This window comes from Zingiber officinale, chromosome 4A (assembly GCF_018446385.1).
Source record: "Zingiber officinale cultivar Zhangliang chromosome 4A, Zo_v1.1, whole genome shotgun sequence".
Lineage (NCBI taxonomy): Eukaryota > Viridiplantae > Streptophyta > Magnoliopsida > Zingiberales > Zingiberaceae > Zingiber > Zingiber officinale.
The window spans coordinates 131,294,209-131,317,815 of NC_055992.1; the positions used below are offsets into that span (position 1 = coordinate 131,294,209).

The 23,607-nt window shown below is 35.4% G+C and overlaps 1 protein-coding gene across 4 annotated transcripts; it reads left to right on the forward strand.

Annotated features, from left to right (window-relative positions):
• Positions 1-333: 333 nt before the first annotated feature.
• Positions 334-6,894, forward strand: LOC121971248 (cryptochrome-1-like). Of its 4 annotated transcripts, none has more exons than XM_042522418.1 (7): positions 334-539; positions 666-720; positions 790-1,332; positions 2,393-2,614; positions 4,294-5,006; positions 5,744-6,418; positions 6,658-6,894. In XM_042522418.1, exons 3-7 carry the CDS (start codon positions 1,020-1,022, stop codon positions 6,727-6,729), a joined length of 1,995 nt encoding a protein of 664 aa, XP_042378352.1. In that variant the 5' UTR covers positions 334-539; positions 666-720; positions 790-1,019; the 3' UTR covers positions 6,730-6,894. The 4 variants fall into 4 exon arrangements, with proteins under 4 accessions (XP_042378352.1, XP_042378351.1, XP_042378353.1 ...); XM_042522417.1 differs by having other exon boundaries at positions 666-716; XM_042522419.1 differs by lacking the exon at positions 666-720 and having other exon boundaries at positions 775-1,332.
• Positions 6,895-23,607: the final 16,713 nt, after the last annotated feature.

Sequence of the window (23,607 nt, forward strand, 5' to 3'; positions counted from 1 at the left end):
ATGGGATATCTTAGTGGACCCCACCCCCGCACCTTCCCAGCATGGGCTGTTGGCTACGAAGAGCCTAATTGATGTGACACTTAACGCGACGCATCTATTTTCCGTATTCGAGCAAATATTTCAAATCCGACCTTTGTAAATTAGGAAAAAATTCCACTCCGACCCTCATTATTCGGAAAATGTTATTTTATTGTATTCATTATGGAGAACATTTGAACGAATTTCCATCTTAAAATAACAAGGCGATTAATTTTGATCGAGCATTATACGGAGCAGAAAAGCACGGTTTGAATATTTCTATATATTAAAGGATCAAATTAAATAATTGGTGTGCAGAGCAGGTAAGGTTCCAGGTGCGGAACAAAACGATTCCCAGTTACTTAGTGTTCTTAGATAACTACAGATGACGAAAGAAGAGAGGTTTTGATTTCTTACTTCTCGTTGGTCAGCACTGACTGGTGAAGGTGAGCGTTCCCCGATTGGTTGGAGGCACTTCTGGATCTGGGGGCGAGGCGAAGCATCATTGGTTGTCAGACAAGGTGAGGGCAGAGGAGAGTTGCATCTTCTTTTGGAAGTTAGATCTAGGGATAAAGATTTGGTTTTTACACCCATGCTCTTGTGACTGCTTCCGATTGGGTAAATCCTGTGGTCTTCTCGTTTGGTAGGGTCATTCCAAGATTGCAATCGCTTTCCCGTTTGGAGGAGGGCTTCATGCCGTCGGTTGCCCATTTCTTTTTTCTTTTTTTGTAGACGAGTCTTCTGACTGATTGATAGTTCTTATTTCGTTAGGGGGGGTGCAAGCACGCACGATTTGGAGCGGTTTGTTGTAAGATTGTTGTGCATTAAGGTGCTCGCCGTGGCTTTCCTGCCCGAAAATTTCGATTTTTGTCTTCGGTTGGATCAGGGGAGCAACTTGACTTGAGGGGTTTCTTGGTGTTTGCCTTGTTGTGCAAGAGAGCGCTAGCCTTTGGTTGAGTTCCTGGTGCTGGTGGCGATGGGCGCTTGAGATTGCTGCGGCCATGGGAAGCCGACCCAAGACGGTGGTTTGGTTCAGGAGGGATCTGAGGATCGAGGATAATCCAGCCTTGGCTGCCGCGGCCAAGGACGGCAGTGTATTCCCTGTATTTGTTTGGTGCCCTAGCGAAGAGGGCCAGTTCTACCCCGGCCGAGTCTCTAGATGGTGGCTGAAGCAGTCGCTCATGCACCTTGAACAGACATTGAGGTCCCTTGGCGCTCCTCCTGTGTTCATGAGAGCTGACAGCACTCTTGCTGCTCTTTTGCATTGCATTGATTCAGTTGGGGCTACTAGATTGGTTTATAACCATCTTTATGGTAAGTTGTTGCAATGTTTTACTTGCTTTGAGTGATTTTCCTGAATAATAGGTGTCAAGTTCATTTACTTACATGAACATTTCCTTAGCACATAGACGAAGACGAGTATAGGACAACTGAATTTTTTTGTCAACATTCATGCACCAGATCGATTGTTTGATTCATATGGTTCTCTGTTTAGTTTTACTGGTTCAACTCATCAACAAGTTTATTGCAGGAAAAAAAGTAAAATTTAAATAAAATAAGAAAACCATACTTTCATTCACGCATGGCATCAGGAGGCTCTTCATTGTCCTGTCCCTACTGTACTTTGTTAGAAAATGACGTTTTTTTTAACGTTTCAACAAGAAGTTATTAAATAGGATATTGCAACTTTGTCTCTCAAGTAACCAGTGAAATTAATTATTCGAAGTTATTCTCTGACATTTCTGTTTTACTATCTATAGCCATCAGGAACAATTAGTACATACCATTTAAGTAATATTTCATGCATGGTTAGGAATTGTCTACGGCACTTTTTTATATTGATCAACTTCAGTCATTTCATGGTTCTAATGGATTTTCAGTTAATGGCTACTATAATTTTCAGTTAATTTTTCTATTGATCAACTTTAGTCAGCTTGCAAAATCTGGATACCCGGTTACAAAAAAAAAAGAAAGTGTTTTACCCATAAAATTGGGTTGCAAATATTATGCCTTCAAAACCAAGGGAGTTGTCACCCAATTCTTCTCAATCTGAAGTAGAGAGTTTTAGACCTTATAATAATACAGTCTACACCAGTTTGCCTCTTAATGGTTATCCAAATTTAGAATATTAAATATTTCTTAGTCTAAATTAGCAATATGTTTAGAAATTTAACTTCTATCTTTGCACTCTAAGAATTATGTTTAACATTCAAAGATTTGAATAGTAATTCATTTGCTATACATCCACCACTTATATCTGGGACTAGCATTCATATATTTTTGTTTGTAATAGTCAACCTTTGTTTTGTTTTTGTCCTAGCTGAATGAAACAGTTATTTTCCCCATTTCCAATTAGTCTTCCTGCTCTATCCAGATCCTATTTCTGTTGTTCGTGACCATAAAATAAAAAGTCAGCTAGTAAGCCTTGGAATTAGTGTTGAAAGTTTCAATGGGGATCTCTTGTATGAACCATGGGAAGTCTATGACGAGGGTGGGCATGCTTTTACCACCTTTGATGCATTCTGGGAGAAGTGCATGAGCACACCAATTGAACTGACTTTGCCTCTTCCTCCCTGGAAATTGGATCCTCCTCCAGGTAGACTTACGTGCTCATTGTATTCTTGTGATGTTAAAGACTGTGTGTATATATATCTCTTGTTTGTTTTATTTATATATCACTGTTTGTTTTATTTATGTATCAGTATAAAACATTTGTTTTCTAATTTATACTCTCTGATTTTTGTCCAAATGTCCAATATAGCACCTATTGGTGTATAAGGATGTAACATAGTTGCAGAACATTGTCTTGGATTAAGCTATGACTCATTCCACTTTAATATCTGGGAAATGCCAACATTCAAGATACTCGGCCCTTATTACTTGCAAATCAGTTGGAGGCAATGCAAATGTCTATTACCAGTTGTTCGGCTTCTGCCAAAATTAATGATTCTTATTCAAAGAGGTACTAGGTTTCTGTGCATGAAGCTTGTGTAACATTCATCAGATCAACAGCTAAAAATTTGTGCTTTAAAATAGGCTTCATTTGTTCATTGAAATGTCTATATCTCATATGTTTGGTAAAAATGCCTTAGTTAAGGAACAAATATTATTGGTCAAACTGAAAATATACTTGAGCATAAGCTTGGGAAAATGAATTCCTGGATTGTCATTTTCCTAGCCAAGCAGCAATGCTCTCGCTATCTTTCAAATTAAGATTAGTGTGCTATTTGGTAATTGAGTTCCTAGATTGGTTTGGCTCCACCACTTTGTGCAATTCAAGTCAACCTAATGTCACAAGACACACAATTGTTTTTAGATTTTAATTTACTTTATGAAAATTTAACATTACATATAGACACATGATAATGAAATAATAAAGTCTTTAGATAAAACCCATAAACTTCATATGATAATATAGAAAAACTAAATAGCAAATGACACAAAACTGGGTCACTATAGGGTTGTCAATTCAAGTGGGTCGGATGGGTTTGGGTTGGGTTGAAGCAAGAATTACAAAAAAAATCCCAATTCGAAGCCGAACACAATCTAAAGCCCTAAACCTGAACCAGATAACCCGATTTAAAACTATATATATATTTGCTATTTTTACAATAATTCTTCACTTTTATCTTGATAATTCATCATCATATTAACCTTGATATTGATATACAATAAAAGTATCTTAATTTTTAAAATAAAATTTGATTTAACCCAAAAAAATCCACTAAAAACTAAATTCAGGTCAATCTGAGTCAACCCAAATCCGACCCGATCCTAACACAACCTGAAAACCCCCCCAACCTAAACCCGATATTTTTTGGGTTGACTTGGGTTGGCAGGTGGACTCATTTTTGACACCCCTAGGTCACTAGCTGCTACTAGTTAAATTGGGCATGGGCACATTGCTATTGGCATTGCCAGCTGACAACAGCAAACCAGGCCCTGACATCACATCTCAAAGAATACTCACAAATTTTAATGGTTCTACCTAGAGAGGTTACAAGGTATCATTGTTCGATGCTTGCTGACAATTGTAAGACCAGTACATATTTATCCAAGCAAACTATTGGACATCTCTATCAATGCCTGCAAAATTAATGCTTTAAAGGTTTAGTATTTTGGATAAGAGGAACAAGATGTGCACAGATATAGTGCAAGATTCAATTATGTTCCATTTCCTTCCTCTTTCCACATGAAGAGTCATGAAGTTTAGAAATTGGAATTGACTTGCCATTTATATTAATACATTTTGTCTCATTTGTTCTGATGTATCAGGCTTGGAAAGCGTTCAGAGTTGTTCAATCGAGGAGCTAGGGCTTGAAAAAGAAACTGAAAAATTAAGTAACGCTTTATTAAGCAGGGGCTGGTCTCCTGGCTGGAGCAATGCAGACAAGGTGTTAAGTGAATTTATCAATGGACATCTAGTAGATTATTCTGAAAACAGAATGAAGGTAGAAGACACTACTACTTCACTGTTATCACCGTATATTCATTTTGGTGAACTTAGTGTTAGGAAAATTTATCAAAATGTGAGAATCAAGCAACTACAGTGGGCAAAAGACGGGGAGTGTAAAAAAGAAGAAAGTATGAAGTTGTTCTTGCGATCAATTGGGCTAAGAGAGTATTCACGGTATCTTTGTTTTAATTTCCCGTTCACACATGAGCAATCACTGCTGGCTAATCTTAAGCATTATCCTTGGCGTACTGATCAAGGCCAGTTTAAGTGTTGGAGGCAGGGAAGGACTGGTTATCCTTTAGTGGATGCAGGTATGAGAGAACTTTGGGCAACTGGCTGGCTACACAACAGAACTAGAGTGATCGTGGCAAGTTTTCTTGTGAAAATTTTGCTACTTCCATGGACTTGGGGAATGAAATACTTTTGGGACACGTTACTGGATGCTGATCTTGAAAGTGACATCCTTGGTTGGCAGTATGTGTCAGGTAGCTTACCTGATGGGCATGAGCTCAAACGCATGGACAGTCCTGAGGTATGAACTACCTAATCTATAAAGAGTTCTTATGATTACCAAAAAAAAATGGTTGGCCATTGATCACTGACATCACATTTTTATAAGAACATTATCCACCATAATGTCATATTTTCCTTCTCTTTTGAAAAAAGTCATATGTTCCTTCTAAAATTGTTGCTAACTCATCGTTTGTCATTCTATTCGAGCTTTATGGTCTTTACTGTTCTGACTCAACTGCTCGTTAACTAAATCCTAGTTACAATTAGTTATAAAGGAAACCGTCCCAAACCATATTCTTTACTGATTACAGACTACCAATCTTCTTTATATTTTGTTACAAAAAGAACTGCTGTCTGTTGTACAGTAAAATAAGTTGGTTTGAGTTTTTTATTGTTTTCTTTCTGCATTGATAATAAGACACTTTTTTTTTAAATTTTTGATTTCATACAAATTTATGTTAGTCTTAAGGTTTAATTAGATATTGTAGTTTCTGTTTTTTACAAAATTATATGTACTCTCAGTGCTGTTAATAATGCTATTGTTCTTACTAATCTGGCATTGTCTTCTAATGATAATCAAGGCTTCTTTCATTTACGCATGCAATGATCTCTTACAGATCTTTCTTCCTGTAAAAACCAGCTCACATATTTTGGTAACTGGTTGGCTTCGCGTAGATTAAGCAAAATCTCCTATTCATTGTCATTGGTAAACATTATTTTCTTATAAGGCCCACAATCTTTTCAATTTGGAATCAGGTTCAAGGTCAAAAGTATGATCCAAATGGTGAATATATAAGAAATTGGATTCCTGAGCTCGCTAGAATGCCGACTGAATGGATTCATCGTCCATGGGATGCTCCCATGACTGTACTGAAATCAGCTGGCATTGAGCTAGGATCGAATTATCCAAGGCCAATTGTAGACATTGATACAGCTAGGGAACAACTCGATGATGCTGTTAACATGATGTGGGAGGTTGATAGGGCTGCAAAAGTAGCACAATTGAGCAGTTCAGATGAAGTTGTGGCAGACAATCTGATCAGTATGAATAGCTTTGACATCCCAAAAGTTATCGTGAAGAAAGAAGTATCTTGTAACCATTCGTCCCTTGACCAAAGGGTACCCTCCTTCCACAATGTGAAGAACAACTCACGAAACAAGGAGGTGAAAGTTCTAGAGGGGGAAGGATCTTGCCCATCTGCCTTGTGTTCTCAAATTGGCGCTGCAAAGACGAAGGATGTCGATTTGATTTCGACAGCGGAATCCTCATCTGCTAGGAAAAGAAGCATCAGTGAAAGTCATTGTGCCGTTCCATCCCATGTCTGTACTCCAACAGTAGATTCCCTACAAGAACTTGATTCAGTAGGCCAACATTTTTCAGACAGATTCCATTCTGTTTATTCAGCATATCCAATTCCAGATGAAAAAAAGGTAGTTGCTGATACACTTTTCGAGTTTACAGAAGATATTTTGTCAAAATATAAATTGATAGCAGTATGCACGCGTTAACAGTAGTAACTGTCATTCTATCTAGTTGTTTCTTTATTTCATTTAAATCAAATATAATCTTTTAGAATGAAGAAACTTGACAGAGAAAATTTACAATATTCTCAACATATCTTTCTTGTCAAGCCTATTTTTCTGATGTATAAATTATGTTGTTGATGCAGGAAGAGGACTGTGATGCTGAAAGTTTATTCCATGGCTCGAGACCATCCAAGAGAACTTCAGAGCTTCCATAGCCATCGCACCGTTGTACATTAACAATCTTAGTTTCGTTTTTCTTTTCTAATTCTACTTGTTTAATTACGAGGCAGAAAATAATACTTAAAATCTTAGAAAATCGAGACAGTTTTGTATCTATCACTAGGCTTGATTGAAATAAATGGTCCAAGCTTTGAGCAGTGTCTTGTAGTCTACCAATTCGGCTGCATTTGTTGGGTAACCATAGCCACCGAGCTGGCCGAGGCCACAGGAGAAAAAGGAAAAAATTCTCCTTCCTTTTCCTTAATTGTTTCAGTAGTTTTCTTTGTTGCTCCTTTCATTTTCTATGGGGTTCCAGCAAGAACATCAATAATAGTTTCTTTTCCTCATTTCCAGCACAAAGATTCAGCCAACAGCAACTCGTTTCCTTGTTTCGTCTCATTTTACAGCAATTCGTTTTCTTGTTTCGTCTCATTTTACAGCAATTCTTATTGATATCATTTTGATTATTTGAGTTATTTTTTATTTTATTTGTAGATACGAATTTAGTAGAGCTCGATGATCTATAGAGCTATATATGCTTGAATAATTATTTTATTTTTTTTTAAAATAGGCAATAGATGTTTAAAATAAATAATTGATGTTATTGAATGTGTATTCTGAGTTTGATACCAGGATTAAAATAAATAATTAATGTTATTGAATGTGCATTTATGAGTTTTGTAGTGTAGATTTATTGGGTTAAATTATAATTTAATTAGAATTTGAATTTATCTAATTAAGGAGATTTATTGGATTAATTGTAATTTAATTTGATTTTGAAGTTATTTAATTAATAATATTTATTTGAGTAATTGAAATTTAATTAGAATTCATATTTTATTAAGAATTGTAAATTTAAATAGATGAGTTAGTTAGGATTAATCAAGTTAACATTTAATTATGAAATTTGGATTAATCAAATTAAGAAAATAATAGGATATATTAAATATAATATAGAATATATAATTAAACAAGAATAAAAAAAAGAAATACAAGACTAAAATTGTATGTAGCGTGTATTGTATATAGAAAGAAAATATAAATAATATATATAATATAAACCTGGTGTCGACCATTTGCATGTCACATGACACATCAAATTAATAAAAATTAGAAACTCGACTCAACTAAATAAAAGCGTTGTAATATGGAGTCCCAAGTCGTATTTTTCTCCAAGAATAACTAGTGAGTGTGTACATATTCTAGAATTGATTCAAGTTAAGCTCTCTCGTAAACAAGGTAAATTAAGCACTTCCTTTTGATTAACATTACAAACTAAATTTTTATACGATCAAAAGTAAATCAAAGAAGATTCATAACTGATTTAAACATGGTTCAACTCCACCTCATCAAGCTTACACAACAAATTAAACATCATTGATTCAAATTCTTCAACTTAACTAATTTACCAATCTCATACATGATCAACAACCTTTCACTGAGGTAAACAATGAGTAACTCAAATTAACATCCAACATTAAATCTTCATAACAGTGACAATAAATCCAAGCCATAGAACAATTAAAACTAAGCTTTGACTTGTAGAATCCGAATCATGGAATTAAAAATTAGAATTAGATTGCAAACTAAGTTAGAAACTAAACTTAACTAACATTACAGAAATCTGAAGAATCAGAATTGCAGCCGGGATTGTATAAGAAAATTCATTCAAACAGAAATGGAAAATGCAAACAAAGAATCAAGCATGTAATCTAACTATCAGATCTTAAGATCTGAGCGAGTTCAAGAACAAATCAAAGTAAATTGCAAACAAAGTAAACATTCCTCATCCACAAACTCTTGCTGCAAGCTTCTCCTCCTTGCCGTGAAATAGAACAACCACTGGGAACACCTCTCGAGCTGTTGGCTTTGAATCTAGAGCTTCCAACTAATCCGACCGGATGTTCATAGCCTCAAAGAACGCCCTTCTAGCTCACACCCAAGTGGAATCCACAACGCACGAAGAAACAACGCCGAGTTCTAGAATTGCGCACGCCAATTGATTGATTAGATCGATTCCGGAATCGTTGATGGAATGGAGAAACGGGAGTGTGATCGGAGCTTCTGGGAACGCCCTCGAGCTCCGGTGATAATGGAAATCGCGGATCGGAGAACGCCCCTAAATCTGGATTGCGAAATGGACAAAACTCAACATCGCAGACTGGGGAACGCTCTCTGCCGCTTATGTGACCTCGGTTGATGATCGTCGGAGCTCAAGAATCACCGCCGATGAAGAACGCTAGCATCAGGATCTAGAATTTGGAACGGGAGCGTCGACCGTCGCGTGAAGAAGAAGAAGCACTGTAGCACAAAATCACGAAGTCGAGCCCGAAGCACTGTAGCTTCTCGCGAGGCTTCTAACGAGGCTTCTCGCGAGGCTTTTAAATCCTTCTCAGATTAAATCGGACGGTCCAGATTAACTCAGGGTTGATCAACGTCTGTGATGTCTTCAGATCTGGATCAAAAGTTTCGGATCTTCATCAATGGATCAGATCTGCTCCTCATTAGGTCGGATGGGTCGGATCTTCAATGGATGACTTAAATCTACTGATTTTGGATGAACGACCCATAACACTCCGAAACTTGATCGTCTTGTTTATCCCTAGATTTGAACCCGAGTGTGGTCTGATCTGATCGGGTCCATGACCCTTTTGATGCCTACAAAATAACAATCACATATTAGCATCAATACCATGATTATGAATCAATTTACAATTAAGTCCAAGATAAAATGAAATTATGAAATGTAGAGTAAATATAACTTTAAGGTATGAAAATATCATTAAAAACATACATTATGAATCAAGATAATATAGTCAATATATATATATATATATATAAAAGATTAATATATTATGTAGGTAACGTGTAATAAATATAGTGTAAATAATGATTAAGAAATTTTAATCATATAATATATGAATTATATATCTATATTATATATATGGATATCCATATAAAATTATATTAAATTGATGACTTAGTTTTTATATAAAAATCTGTATAACCATGGATATATATAGGTAATATAAAGTATATAGTATAAATAATGGAAATAGAAAAATTATAACATATATATAGGAGATTTTAATTGAAGATATGGTGCCCCAGGGTGTAGCGCAGACGGTGGGCGCATGGTATCTCTGGTGTAATGGTCAGGGGTCGATTCTCAGGAATTGACGACCTGGGTTTACCCCACCATGCGCCTATGGCCGGTGTACCTGCATGAACCTCCCTTCATATCCGTGGGGCCGACACTAAGGGGACCGCTAAGGTGACGGATTTACCTTTTAATTGAAGATATGGATATATTTTCAACGTGAAATTATATAGATATGTATAGGAGATTTGATTCAATATCAAATTTATATATATATATATATATATATATATATATATATATATATATATATATATATATATATATGTAAATATGAAATTAGTATATGGATATAAATATATATAAAATTAATACAATTAATGACTTAGCATATAAGAAGGAAGACAAGGTCCTAAGTTCTCACTTCTATTTAAACCTTACCCTCAAAAGCCTCACCTTGGATATTGCCACCGACCCTAAGAAGGTTTCCTACCCCCTTTTTGTTTTTCCACCGGTGCTAGAGCTTCAATGGAAGACAAGGATTTAGGAGCTAAATACATAAAAGCATGTTCCCTACTTTGTTAATGCTCTAGTTGGTTTCTATAGTTTGTGAATTTCGGGGAGCATGGTTGGTGTTCTTGGTTATTTTGGGGAGCATGATACTCACGCTTTAGGTTCTCTTCTTGTGCTCCAAATTATTGTATGAACGATAAGTTTTGGATTTATTTAGGGATGGTGTCCTTGCTCTACAATTTTGTGCACGTTCCTCACCCTTTCATTATAGGAACAATTCCGTATAAGATGTTAAATTGATGTTTAGGCATAGGGATCAATCCAAGTAATTGCATCTCACAACCCACCTGGTTTTAATATGATATAGGGATGAGTTGATTCCTGCATCTTTAATTAGGGGTTAGGAGAAAATTGGGTGCTTTGATTTACTATGCTTTATCATGTTATTGGAAAAACCTAGGCATGTGTAGCTTCAAGTCCGTAGCTTTATTGTGATAATGATAAAATATATGTATGAGTAGTTTCGGATTCATTGCTTGATTATGCTGGTGGAAGAAAAATATGTACGGATGACTCAGGTTATAGACTTTGATGGGTTAGTTATGCTCCTTGGGAATGTATGTAAGTGTGTTTGGATTTCAATATGATTATAATGCTCTACGGTAATACATGCATGGTCATAATTTAATGTGTAATATGCTCCATGGATTTTGTGCAAGTATGGGTGTTATGAACTCAAAAACAATCATGGTTCGGAACTTTATGGATTAGGATGCTATGAAATTAATCCCTGGTTTTATTAACTGTGTAATATAAGTTAGTTTCAATTTTTATGGTTTAATATGTTACAAAACCTGCCACTACTTTGATAACTTAGCATGCTAATTTAATTTAATTTTATGGTTTAAAATACTATGAAGTCTGTCGTGTTGTTGATAACTTAGTATGTTAGATTAGTTCGTTATTTAGGGACATACATGTTATGAATTTTATGATAATTAATGATTATGTATGTTATGAATTTTAAGATAAATAATTGTGCATGTTATGAATTTTATTACTGGTTGAGTTATGAACTGAGAATCTAAGCTCGGGGAGCTCACCAAATCTACGTGGTCAAGTGTGACCGGTGTCCTTAACCCAGGAGCTCGCCAAATCTATGTGGCCGAGTGTGACCAGTGTCCTTAGCCCAGGAGCTCGCCAATCTTATGTGGTAGAGTGTGACCGGTGTCCAGGAGCTCGCCAAATCTACGTGGTCGAGTGTGACCGGTGTCCTTAGCCCGGGAGCTCACCAAATCTATGTGATCGAGTGTGACCGGTGTCCTTAGCCCGGGAGCTCGCCAATTTACGTGGTCGAGTGTGACCGGTGTCCTTAGCCCGGAAGCTCACCAAATCTATATGGTCGAATGTGACCGGTGTCCTTAGTCCGGGAGCTCGCCAATCTTATGTGGTAGAGTGTGACCAGTGTTCTTAGCCTGGGAGCTCACCAAATCTATGTGGCCGAGTGTGACCGGTGTCCTTAGCCCGGGAGCTCGCCAATCTTATGTGGTAGAGTGTGACTGGTGTCCTTAGCCCGGGAGCTTACCAAAATTCCATGAGGTAGAGTGTGACCGGTGTCCTTAGCCCGGGAGCTTACTAAAATTCCATGAGGTGGAGTGTGACTGGTGCCCTTATCCCGGGAGCTCACTAACTCTATGTGATTATGTTTATCTTCATACTTAGCTTATGTATACAATGATGCATATGATTATGCTCATCCTTAGTGTTGGTTGCTACTCGGAAAACCTAATGGTTCCACTGTAGAAAAATTTTGTACAAAAGTCTGAACCTTTTCCTAGCTACCATGTGTTCTTTTAAATTAAACTTGGATCGCCTGCGGAACTTAACACGTTTGATCCAAAATTTAATCTATTTGTTCTTTTAGGTTTAGACTTGGATCTCCTGTGGAACTTAACACGTTCGATCTAAATCACCTAAGTTATTAATTCCATTAAATATTAATTTCCAAAATTGGCTTCCAGGACTGCATGGCGAGGCACATGACCTTCTTGGATATGGGAACAACCACCATCGCCTAGACAAAGCCTTTTAAGGAAAGCTAATATTTAATTTCCTTAAATAACTTTAGGTCAACCGAAAAGAACAATCAAATCACAAGGAAAAGAAAAACAAAAGAACACAACATCGAAAACAAATTCGAAATACTAGAATCGCATGCCTCTTGTATTTGGTATTTTTACAAAGAAATAAAACTAGTATGATGCGGAAATTAAATACTAGTATACCTTTTCTTTTGCAAGCAAAAACCTCTAGGTCTTTTACCGTATTCCTCTTCTAACCTCGGACGTTGTGTGGGAAACGATCTTCCGAGATGAGAAACCACCAAAGCACCTTCTTCTCCTTTCTTCAAGTTTCGGCCAAGCACAATGCTTCCAAAAGATGAAGATCTTTTTCCACCAACCAAGCTCCAAGGGATGTAAGCTTTCTCTCCTTCTTCTCCAAGCTAAAATCCGGCCACCACTTGATCTCCAAAGAGGATGAGAGGTTTGGCCACAAGGATGGAGAGAAGAGAAAGAGAAGAGGCCGGCCACACCAAGGAACAAAAGAGGGAGAAAATAATAAAGGTTGTTCACCTTGAAGACTCCCAAAAACCCCCTCTTTTATAATCCTTAGCTTTGGCAAATAAGGAAATTTAATTACAATAAAATTTCCTTAACTTTCCTTGACATGAATTAATTAAGAAAAATTAAACAAAATTTCCTAATCCCTCATGTCATGGCCGGCCACCTCATGGAGAGCAAACAAGGCAATTTTCAATCAACAATTAAAATTCCTTATTTGTCTTCGGAAATTAAAAAAAAATAAAATTTTCCTTTAAAATCCCTTCATGGTAGATAAAAAGAAATTTCTATAATTTTAATTTTTCAACATGTGAATAATTTACAAAGAAGAAAAATAAAATATCCTTCCAATCTACAAATAAGGAAAGAGATTTAATCTCTTTCTTTAATTTTTTGTAGAACCTTATAAAAGAGATATTTTAATTTTTAATCTCTCCAATAAATTATATCTTTCACATAAGAAAATTTTAAAATTAAAATTCTTTTTTAATTTAATAGGGACGGCCACCTAAGCTTGGGTTCAAGCTAGGGCCGACCACCCATGAACCAATGGTTTGGCCGGCCCTAGCTTGATCCACAAGCTAGCTTGGCCGGCCCCTACAACATGGGTATGAAGGTGGGTATAGTTAGGTATAGTACTCTATAAATAAGAAGCTACGATAGGGACCGAGAGGAGGAATTGGTTTTGGTCTCCCGATAAAATTAAGCATCCCGTGTTCGCCCCGAACACACAACTTAATTTTATCAATAATAGTTCATTCCACTAGAGAACTATTATTGAACTACCACACCAATCCCAAATTACATTTTTGGGCTCCTTCTTATTATGAGTGTGTTAGTCTCCCTGTGTTTAAGATGTCGAATGCCCACTAATTAAATGAGTTACTGACAACTCATTTAATTAATATCTTAGTCCAAGAATAGTACCACTCAACCTTATCGTCATGTCGGACTAAGTCCACCTGCAGGGTTTAACATGACAATCCTTATGAGCTCTTCTTGGGGACATTATCAACCTAGGTCACTAGGACACAGTTTCCTTCTATAATCAACAACACACACTATAAGTGATATCATTTCCCAACTTATCGGGCTTATTGATTTATCAAACTAAATCTCACTCATTGATAAATTAAAGAAATAAATATCAAATATATGTGCTTGTTATTATATTATGATTAAGAGCACACACTTTCATAATAACTGAGGTGTTTGTTCCTTTATAAAGTCAGTATAAAAGAAACGACCTCTAATGGTCTTACTCAATACACTCTAAGTGTACTAGTGTAATTATATAGTTAAGATAAACTAATTCCTAATTGCACTACAACCTTCCAATGGTTTGTTCCTTTCCATTTTGGTCGTGAGCTACTGTTTATAATTTATAAGGTACTGATAACATCATCTTCTGTATGTGACACCACATACTATGTTATATATAATATAAATTAATTGAACAACTACAAACAAATGTAGATAATTTGACCAAATGTGATTCTTTATTCAAAATAAATGTTTACAAAAACTTAGGCTTTTAGTATACACTCTAACACTTAATATATACGTTTATGCCATGCACGTATGCTTATGCCTATGTTTATATACATGCTCATGAGTACGTCTATTTCATGCTTAGTTATTTAAATGCTTATGCTTATGTTTTTGTTCATCTATAGTATATACGTTTATGCCAGCAAGTGTGTTTATGCCTATGTTTATATGCATGCTCATGATTTTATCTATTTCATGCTTAGTTTAATTACATGCTTATGATTATACTTCTATTCATTCATATTATATACATTTATGCTAACTAGTATGCTTATGTTTATGTTTATATACATGCTCCCGATTGTGTCTATTTTATACTTAGCTTACGTACATGCTTAGGTTTATGTTTATGTTTATGCTTGTATGCCTAAGTAGACGTCTACGCTCATGTCCATGATGTGCCAGTAAGTAAGACCTAAGTTATCTTTGATGTGGTTTCTTTTGGTACACTAGATTATAGACGCTAACTAATGCATAACATTGTTTTGAACATGCTGAGTCTCTCGACTCACAGTTTATATATCTTTTTTTTTTTAGATAATGAGATGAATGGGATAGGAGACATTGACTAGTGAGCCAGCTCAGAACAAGGGCAGTACAACCTGAAGGCCTTCTAGATTAATTCCGCATGTAGTTATGTTTTCTTTCGAATCGTCTATGTGATTTTATTTGATGTAAGGAACCATTATGGAAGTATGAGAAGTGACGCCGCTGGTTATGCATTATATATATGTTTTAAAAAAAAACTTGGGTTGTTACAGTTGGTATCAAAGCAAAAGTTCTTGGAAGGGTTGTGCCTACTGCCAGTTCTAAGAAGCTCACGAAGTTAAGCCTCATGTTTGTAAGTTTAAATGCTTTATATTTTATGTGCATGAAGAAAAGAAAAATTCGTTGAAATGTCAAGTTAGAGGTTTCATAGTATGGGTAACATTGATTAAAACTACTTAGACTTAATTAATTGTTAGTTTGGATGTCAAAATATTATAGTTAACTTTATGCCCAATCTAATATTTTCTCCCCTAATACTGATTTTTTTCCCCTTAGTTTCAAATGAAATTATAGCAATTAATCTCCGAATTTATAAAAAAAAATTAGGACCTTAATGCTCGTAGTCGAACTATTGAACATAACATGTCTTAGAAGTTTTGAATTTTCTTTCCTAAGTAAGTTTGGGAGAACTTATGGGGACAGTATAATAATTATAGGAATTTTTGACATTGAGTGTTATCTTGTATTCAACCTAAGAACTCCATGCTTAAAGGCTACGGAGTAAGGTGATAAAAATAGTCAAGGTTAGGTGGTCAAATTATACCTAGGAGGAGACTACTTGGGAGACATAAGAAACTGCTACCTAGGATTGTTTGGTAAGTGTTAATTTCGAGGACGAAATTTTATTTACGGAGGGAGGAATTATAGTGTCCGAAACCACTTAATTAATTAATGAGATTTATTGGGTTAAATTATAATTTAATTAGAATTTGAATTTATCCAATTAAGGAGATTTATTGAATCAATTGTAATTTAATTTGATTTTGAAGTTATTTAATTAAGGATATTTATTTGAGTAATTGAAATTTAATTAGAATTCATATTTTATTAAGAATTGTAAATTTAAATAGATGAGTTAGTTAGGATTAATCAAGTTAACCTTTAATTATGGAATTTGGATTAATCAAATTAAGAAAATAATAGGACATATTAAATATAATATAGAATATATAATTAAACAAGAATAAAAAAAGAAATACAAGACTAAAATTTTATGTAGTGTGTATTGTATATAGAAAGAAAGTATAAATAATATATATAATATAAACCTATAATTTAAATAAGAATATATATATATATATATATATATATATATATATATATATATATATATATATATATATATATTTTGTAAATAACGATTAAGAAATTTTAATCATATGATATATGAATTATATATCTATATTATATATATATATCCATATAAAATTATATTAAATTGATGACTTAATTTTTATATAAAAATCTATATAACCATGGATATATATAGGATATGAGAATTGTTATGCTACAGACTTTATCCTGCGAATTGTTACGGATCAACTGCCATGTCATATTATTTTATTTTTTTAATAAAACATTTCCTCTTTCTTTTTTCTTCTGTTTCTTCGTTCCGCACCTCGTCACGCCTCGTCACCGTGCATCGCCGCCTGCTCGTCCGCCTGCGCATCCCGCCCTTCCACCAGCCACTCTGCGGACGGAAGGAAACACACCACCGTCAGACCGACGGCGCAGTTATCCGACGCCCGCAGTTACAGCAGCCCCCCGCCTTCCAAAAAGGAGTTGACGAGGATGCCGACGGAGCAGGGGTCATATTGCAGAACGTTGACGGTGAATGCCTGCATGGCGTGGCCCCCGCCAGAGATGAAGTTGCGGCTGGGGATGGCTTGCTTGTGGAAGGGGAGGATGACGATGGTAGTATTCTTGTCGAGGGCGAGGGAGCAGACGTCATCATGCATGCTATTATAGGGGGAGATGCAGATGTAGGGGAGAACCCAGATGCAGCCGCTGTCGAACTGCTTCTCGAAAAGCTTGAAGGAGTTCACGATGTGGTCGGAGTCGGAGACGGGGGCGAAGCTGTGGAGCTTGTAGTGGATGAGGATGGCATCGGCGCCGGCCATGAGCTGGATGAGATAGAGGAGGTAGACACAGATGGGGTAGTGGGACGTCGACGTAATCGCGCTGAATTCCGGCGCGGTCGTGTCCGGATTCCGGCGCTTTCGGATTCCAGCGCGATCGCGTCTGATTTCCAACGAAGTTGCGTCCGAATTCCGACGTGGTCACATCCGGATCACTGCTGGAATCGAGGCGCGGTCTGGCGGGCGGCCTGCGGCCGGGAGGGTGGCTGGCGGTCGAGCGGTGACGAGCAGGAGGCGAGGCACGGTGACGAGGCGCGACGAGGTGCGGAACGAAGAAACAGAAGAAAAAAAGAAAGAGGAAATGTTTTATTAAAAAAATAAAATAATATGACGTGGCAGTTGGTCCATAACAATCCGCAGGATAAAGCCTGTAGCATAACAATTCTCGATATAGGAAATATAAAGTATATAATACAAATAATGGAAATAGGGAAATTATAAGATATATATAGAAGATTTTAATTGAAAATATGGATATATCTTTAACGTGAAATTATATTTATATATGGATATGTATAGGAGCTTTGATTCAATATCAAATTAATGACTAATATAAATAATATGTATATATATATATATATATAATATATATATAAATAATATTATATTATATTATATTATATATATATATATATATAATATAAATGTAATGAAACATGTATATTTAGAAAACTATAATATTTAATTATTATGTATATATATATATATATATATATATATATATAAAATTTGATTCAATATCAAATTAATGATTATTAATAACTATATATGAATTAAATATATTACCATCTATATGTGATATATACATGAATATTAATATATATGAAATTAGTATATGGAAATATATAATTTGATTCAAAAATCAAATTAATGACTTAGTATTAAGAAACTATAATATGATTTAAAAACATTACCATATATATGTGATATATTTATACGGATATATGTAAATATGAAATTAGTATATGGATATAAATATGTATAAAATTAATGTAATTAATGACTTAGCATATAAGAAGGAAGACAAGGTCCTAAGCTCTTACTTCTATTTAAACCTTATCCTCAAAAGTCTCACCTTGGATGTTGCCACCGGTCCTAAGAAGGTTTCCTACCCCCTTTTTGTTTCTCCACCGATGCTAGAGCTTCAATGGAAGACAAGGATTTAGAAGCTAAATACTTAAAGACATGCTCCCTACTTTGTTAATGCTTTAGTTGGTTTCTATAGTTTGTGAATTTCGGGGAGCATGGTTGATGTTCTTGGTTGTTTTGGGGAGCATGATACTCACGCTTTAGGTTCTCTTCTTGTGCTCCAAATTATTGTATGGACGATAAGTTTTGGATTTATTTAGGGGTGGTGTCCTTGCTTTACAATTTTGTGCACGTTCCTCACCCTTTCATTATAGGAACAATTCCGTATAAGATGTGAAATTGATGTTTAGGCATAGGGATCAATCCAAGTAATTGCATCTCACAACCCACCTGGTTTTAATATGAGATAGGGATGAGTTGATTCCTGCATCTTTAATTAGGGGTTAGGAGAAAATTGGGTGCTTTGATTTACTATGCTTTATCATGTTATTGGAAAAACCTAGGCATGTGTAGCTTCAAGTCCGTAGCTTTATTGTGATAATGATAAAATATATGTATGAATAGTTTCGGATTCATTGCTTGATTATGCTGGTGGAAGAAAAATATGTACGGATGACTCAGGTTATAGACTTTGATGTGTTAGTTATGCTCCTTGGGAATGTATGTAAGTGTGTTTGGATTTCAATATGATTATAATGCTTTACCGTAATACATGCATGGTCATAATTTAATGTGTAATATGCTCCATGGATTTTGTGCAAGTATGGGTGTTATGAACTTAAAAACAATCATGGTTTGAATCTTTATGGATTAGGATGCTATGAAATTAATCCTTGGTTTTATTAACTGTGTAGTATAGGTTAGTTTCAGTTTTTATGGTTTAATATGTTACAAAACCTGCCACTACTTTGATAACTTAGCATGCTAATTTAATTTCATTTTATGGTTTAAAATACTATGAAGTCCGTCGTGTTGTTGATAACTTAGTATGTTAGATTAGTTCGTTATTTAGGGGCATACATGTTATGGATTTTAAATAATTAATGATTATGCCTGTTATGAATTTTACGATAAATAATTGTGTATGTTATGAATTTTATTACGGGTTGAGTTATGAACTGAGGATCTAAGCTCGGGGAGCTCACCAAATCTATGTGGTCGAGTGTGACCGATGTCCTTAGCCCAGAAGCTCACCAAATCTATGTGCCCGAGTGTGACCGGTGTCCTTAGACCGGGAGCTCGCCAATCTTATGTGGTAGAGTGTGACCGGTGTCCTTAGCCCGGGAGCTCGCCAATCTTATGTGGTAGAGTGTGACCGGTGTCCTTAGCCCGGGAGCTCACCAAATCTATGTGGTCGAGTGTGACCAGTGTCCTTAGCCCGGGAGCTCGCCAATCTTATGTGGTAGAGTGTGACCAGTGTCCTTAACCCGAGAGCTTACCAAAATTCCATGAGGTGGAGTGTGACCGGTGTCCTTAGCTCAGGAGCTCACTAAACTATGTAGTTGAGTGTGACTGGTGCCCTTAGCCCGGGAGCTCACTAACTCTATGTGATTATGTTTTTCTTCATACTTAGCTTATGTACACGATGATGCTTATGATTATGCCCATCCTTAGTATATTCGTTTATGCCATGCACGTATGCTTATGCCTATGTTTATATACATGTTCATGAGTACGTCTATCTCATGCTTAGTTATTTAAATGCTTATGCTTATGTTTCTGTTCATCTATAGTATGTACGTTTATGCCAGCAAGTATGCTTATGCCTATGTTTATATATATACTCATGATTATATCTATTTAATACTTATGCTTATACTTCTGTTCATTCATAGTATGTACGTTTATGTTAGCTAGTATGCTTATGCTTATGTTTGTATACATGCTCCCGATTGTGTCTATTTTATACTTAGCTTACGTACATGCTAAGGCTTATGTTTATGCTTGTATGCCTAAGTAGACGTCTACGCTTATGTCCATGATGTGCCAGTAAGTAAGACCTAAGTTACCTTTGATGTGGTTTCCCTTGGTACACTAGATTATATACGCTAACTAATGCATAACATTGTTTTGAACATGCTGAGTCTCTCGACTCACAGTTTATATATCTTTTTTTTTTCAGACAATGAGATGAATGAGATATGAGGCATTGACTAGTGAGCCAGATCAGAACAAGTGTAGTACAACCCGAAGGCATTCTAGATTAATTTCGCATGTAGTTATGTTTTCTTTAGAATCGTCTATATAATTTTATTTGATGTAAGGAACCATTATGGAAGTATGAGAAGTGACGCCGCAGGTTATACATTATATATATGTTTTTTAAAAAAACTTGGATCGTTACAAGTTTGATATGGGGATTAAGATGGGAATGATTGTTTTGAAAATTAAAATAAAATTATTATACTTATTTTTAAATTTGCTTGACTTTTTATTCTGTTGATATGACTTTGGACAAATTAACGATTTTTCCGGAGGATAGTCTTAGCAAAAGAATTTTAGAGAAATATAAATTGCTAAATGTCGAGAAGTTGTCTCTACATTCAATTGAATAATTTTGATTCAAAATAAAATATAATTTCTTAATATCAACTATGAAGTCTTTAAAAAGTTTTTACATCAATATTATAGATTATGTAATTTAACTCGAGTCAAAAGTCATGATATATTAAATCTCAAATCCCTTGCATCATTATACTTACACCTTCAAATTTTATAACTTTTACTTTCGAAACTTACGATGATATTTTAATGAACTTATATGATTCATATTACGATGATATTTTAATGAACTAATATGATTCATATTAAAAGTTGACTTGAATTAATCATTCAGATAAGCCATTAAGATATCAATTTAGAATTGAATAATTATGATAAACAGAAAAAATAAAATCCTAAAATTAAAAAACTCTGAGCCTAGTCTTATACTAAATTATTAGACCACTCAAATGTTATTGTGATAGTGGATTCATCTACGGTCCAGAATATCTAATTGCCCACGTAATATTGTGGTAGCGTATTCAATCGCAATTAGTATTTATTATGCATTCCATTGGTGAGAAAGTTATTAGCCATATACGCCATATGACATTTTACACCTTGAGAATACTAACTCCTAGCTAGTCATGGGGTGATCGATCAAGCTCCAACATGGAGGAGGTAAATTACAAGTGATCACTATTGATGATAAAATTTACTCATATTATTAATGATAACATATGATATATATAAATATCATTATAAGTGAAAATAGAAAAAATACATAAATTAAGAAAACAATAAGTATTTCCTAATAATAATTATTCTTTAATAACTAGGAAATAAATAATTATTTTCTAATAATAATTATTCCCTAATAAATAAGAAATAAATAACTATTTACTTATAACAATTATTTCTTAATACACCCTCTCAAGGTGATGTCCCAGAAATGACATCAATCTTGTTACAAATAGCAAACAATCGAGGTTGAGAAAGCGACTTGGTAAGTGCATCAGCCAATTGATCCTCAGCAGAAATATGAATAACTCACAGTTTGGAGGCCCAAATTATTAGTGAAAACCATAGCAGGCATGGTAACCGGAAGAAGCAGATATGTCAAAAGTGACTTAATCCATTGGATCTCAGATGTCGCAGAGGTAATGATGCGATATTCAGCTTCAGTCAAAGAGCACGCAACCGTGCGTTATTTGAAAGATGAATCAAGAGTATTTGTGAGAGATAACCGGCGAGTGATGTCATCAGCGACAACCATTGTAGAAGGCGACCGATGGATATTCTTTTAGAGCAAAACCCACCAGTACGATTAATGAAATGAAGATTTGTTGAACTTTGCCTTTGATGAATGAAGACAACAACTAGAAGGAGATGAGGTGTTGTTTGAAGGCTGAAATCTGACTTGTTATCAGAATAAGAGCAGCAGAGAGAGAAGGCTACATTTTGGTGGCTGCATATGCTGCACCAGATGTAGAAAATCTGCTTTTGAACAAAACTTAGGAAAAAAACTTGCTATTTGAGAAGATGGATAAAACAATACTCATGAAGGAAAGACCGCTATAATGCGGCTGTTGCTTAAAAAAAACAAACAAACAAAGGAGAGGATGAAGAGAAGGATGAAATTTGATGTCTTTAAACTTAAGAAAAAAGATAATAATATTACTCTTGCTATGAGAAAAAACAAGAAGAGAAAGAGAAAAGAGGAGGAATTGAACCTCGCTATTAATGGACTTTTTGAAAGAAGAAAACAAAATTATTATACGGTCGAAAAGAGGAAGTCAGAAAAGAGAATTTTTTTTTAGGACCAAAAAGCATAAGAAAGGAAAATATGGGAGAAAGAAGATTATAAGAAAGCTAAATAGATCACAGAAGCTGTCAGACAGAAAGTCCGAGAAAAGGCGACACCGATGAAGGAGGTGTCACAGGATGGACTTGAACCCGTGAAGGAGAAAGCGAAGGAAGCGGTGGAGTCAATGTTCTTTGTCCAGGATTCTTGGTTGATCTAGAAACACATACCAATGTTCTTTGTCCGCAGTCCCTGCATGTTACAGGTTGAAGTCTTGTATTTTCGATGCTGCTAAAACTTGATGATGCCATGAAATAGCAACCTAATAATCAAATTTTCATTACTTAAATTAAAATAAATATTATAACATTCTGCAGAAGAAATATTGAAGCTTAATTTGTTATGGAACTAACACTATGGATTATGTTTAGTTAAAAAGAAAACAAGTTGGAGCCCTGTGCTTAACTATACAGAAAGCTGAGTAGTGTAAAACAACTTCATGGTAACTTATCATATGAGAAGACATCAAAATCAACCAACCACAAAAACCTTGTGCTTAACCATAAAGCACAACTTGATGTGAAAGTATGGACGAAAATCTCTGAAGTAAAACCTTAAACTATTTATCTAGGTTAACTAATAACAATAATAGAAGATGCAGGAGCATAGTCAGAGGATTTTTGAAATAACAATAGGTTGTGAAGTAAAAGGTAACCTTAAACTATCAGTAAGACAGTTACAAATGCGAGCAAAATGTTGGAAAAGAAATATGTTGGTGCTTGACACCGTGTTGCTAGAAATATGTTGGTGCTTGACAAATGCGAGCAAAAATTTTAGGGCAAACTCACATGAGCTTGTCATGCGTCTCGGTGAAGTTGTTCCTACGGCGGTGAGAGAGGGAGGAGCGACTGCGAAACGGCAAGCTTCGGCGATAGAGGGAGGCAGCAAGCTTCTCGGCGAGAGAGGGAGGAGCGACAATAGAGGGAGACAGCAAGCTTCTCGGTGAGAGAGGGAGGAGCGACGGTAGA

Bases quoted from the DNA above. Each gene is read 5' to 3' on its own strand.
- LOC121971248 (XM_042522418.1), top strand. From the start codon at position 1,020: ATGGGAAGCCGACCCAAGACGGTGGTTTGGTTCAGGAGGGATCTGAGG. The intron at 1,333-2,392 runs GTAAGTTGTTGC...TGCTCTATCCAG, and splicing joins GGTTTATAACCATCTTTATG to ATCCTATTTCTGTTGTTCGT. The intron at 2,615-4,293 runs GTAGACTTACGT...CTGATGTATCAG, and splicing joins GAAATTGGATCCTCCTCCAG to GCTTGGAAAGCGTTCAGAGT.